General features: G+C 41.1%; 1 protein-coding gene across 1 annotated transcript; it reads right to left on the reverse strand.

Annotated features, from left to right (window-relative positions):
• Positions 1-1316: 1316 nt before the first annotated feature.
• Positions 1317-2084, reverse strand: LOC126833134 (uncharacterized). Its single transcript, XM_050564288.1, has one exon. It carries the CDS (start codon positions 2082-2084, stop codon positions 1317-1319), a length of 768 nt encoding a protein of 255 aa, XP_050420245.1.
• Between the last annotated feature and the right edge of the window lie 203 nt (positions 2085-2287).

The raw sequence follows: 2287 nt of genomic DNA on the forward strand, positions 1-2287 counted from the left end.
GATGTTTAGACCGATGACGAAGAGTATGCTCGTCCAATAGAGCTATCTTTTTCAACAAACTCACCCGACATGTTTGCCGAGTCAGGCGTGGGGTCGGATATTTCTTCGGGAATAATTGACCTCTGCGATGACTCGGATGATGATGATGTGCCCGAGAGGCAGCCCATTTACTTGGAAGATCAGGGCGTTTTAGAAAAAGTATTTGGTAAGTTATAAACCGATAAAGAGTGCTGAAATAGAGTATAATTAATTTTTTTGCACTACAGCCGAAGAATGGGATTATGTTCCCAGCATATCAACAATCCAACCAAATGATGAGCAGGTAACCATCGATGCGATATTTGGTAAACAAAAAAAAACATATAATTATACGTTCTGAGAATCTAAATATATATTTTAAATACAGATCAAGAAGACCCGTTTGCCGTTACTACTGCTGATGCTGCTGCTGCTGACGCTGATGGTGCTGCTGCTACTGGTAATATATCGCCCAGCCCTCCGAGTCCAGATTTTGACCCCAGCCAAGCCAGGGGCCTGGATGATGAAGTTGTGCAGTTGGAGCAGCAAATTGAACAAGCTGTTTCATCGGACGAGGCGCAACAAACAGCAGCTCAGCCCAGGCTAATAAATAGAAAAAACCCGTCGGCTAGGCGGAAATTAAATTAAAAAAAAAAAAAATGCCATTTGTAAAAAAAATGTATATATTTATTATTATTAAAAAAAAAACCATTCATCGAACAATTGTGTTGGATAATTTTATTACACATACCTTATGTTGATATATTTTGCTAAACCAAAAAAAAGGTGCTGACTTAAATTTAATATCTGGTCTCTGTATACGGTAAACGTATGTACAATGCATTGGTGTTGTTGGTGTTAAATCTATAGGAGTTTATTAACTTGGCCGCTTAACGGATTATATTCAAAAAGTTTATCGTGTAACACAAGGCAAAAAGCTGATGTTGATTCCGGTATATTTATACTCGATTCAATCTCCAAACGTAAATCTGACGTCGTAGTTTTCACTGCCTCTTGTGCTAATTTAACGTCAAATAGGAAAATGGGTGCTTCTGACTTGAACAAGGCCTTTGACAGCAAAGGCGAATTTTCAGATCTGTCACCCGAGTAATATGATTCTTGAAAAGCAGCGTACATGTCGTATAAAACTGAGTATTTATCAGTAGAAAAGTCGATAGATAGGGGGTCATACGGATAACTGTCACTGTTTAGAAAAACTTTCAGTGAGGTTATCGAACAATGGTCAAACTTGCTCATATCCGCAGCGATATTATTTTTCCGGTTAGTCTGAAAAGCTATCACGACGTACCGAGGTTTTTCGGTATGCGATGAGGTTTTAACGGCCCAAGAAACTTTAGTCGTCCTCGGCAGATGCGGGTATTCAAAACATTCCCAGCTGCGAAAGCCGATCGGCGCGAGTCCAAGGTTTTCAATAGCTTCAGCCGCACGGTATCGCTAACGTGTACGTGTGGTACTCTCCACAGTAGTTTATTCAGTGTAACAGTACACCCGTCCTTTGCCGTTTTCAGCGCGTTTACATCCGACGCGGCTCGATGCAAAATTAGGTCTTGCCGGGCGTTAATAATCAATTTTCTATGGTCTTCGGCGTACCCGAAAATATGACTCAAGGGTATGCAAAGTTCAAAGGAACCGGTGATATTGCCATCGCTATCCCAACCGGCGTTTTGATAACGGTGCACTGAACCGTGCGGGATTGAAATATATCCTTTAATCGTAGTCGTGATGCCCGGGTTTCTAATTTTATCTATTTCAATAGAGTTTAATTCGTAGCGGATTTCGTCAAAAAGAAACATAGCGCCGTTGTTGACAAAAAGTACTTCTTCCGTTACGGTGGCCGGTTTATTGATAGTCCCTTGCATGTATAAATATGATTCGGCCGGGAAAGTGTATAAATCCTGTTGATTAATTGCGATTCTAATTTCGTCGTTATTGCCCAAAGCTACGTTAGAATAAGGTTGATAACTGTGATACTGGCGTTTCGTAATGCTCTCGTCAAACGCGGGCTTTTGATTTACGTCCAGTGAGTCTCGCAGTGCTGCGGACATTGTAGCCTAATTGCGCTAACGTCTTAACACTGTCTGCTGTTAATGCTGGTCGAGTTGAAGGTCGACTGTTCGGTTTGCTAAAAGCGTGACGCTTTTTAACGGGTGAAAAATAGACTTTTTGTTGGGACGGTGCACGTTTACGATTCTTTTTACAAAACACTAGAGCCATTATAATACGGTTCTAACGTGTAGTCTCACCGAAA

This window comes from Adelges cooleyi, unplaced genomic scaffold, assembly GCF_023614345.1.
Source record: "Adelges cooleyi isolate 19-005CV unplaced genomic scaffold, UGA_ACOO_1.1 ACOO_flye_CR_arks_rails_tigmint_CR_PRNA_19, whole genome shotgun sequence".
NCBI lineage: Eukaryota > Metazoa > Arthropoda > Insecta > Hemiptera > Adelgidae > Adelges > Adelges cooleyi.

Coding starts and splice junctions, on each gene's coding strand:
- LOC126833134 (XM_050564288.1), bottom strand. CDS start 2,084: ATGTCCGCAGCACTGCGAGACTCACTGGACGTAAATCAAAAGCCCGCG.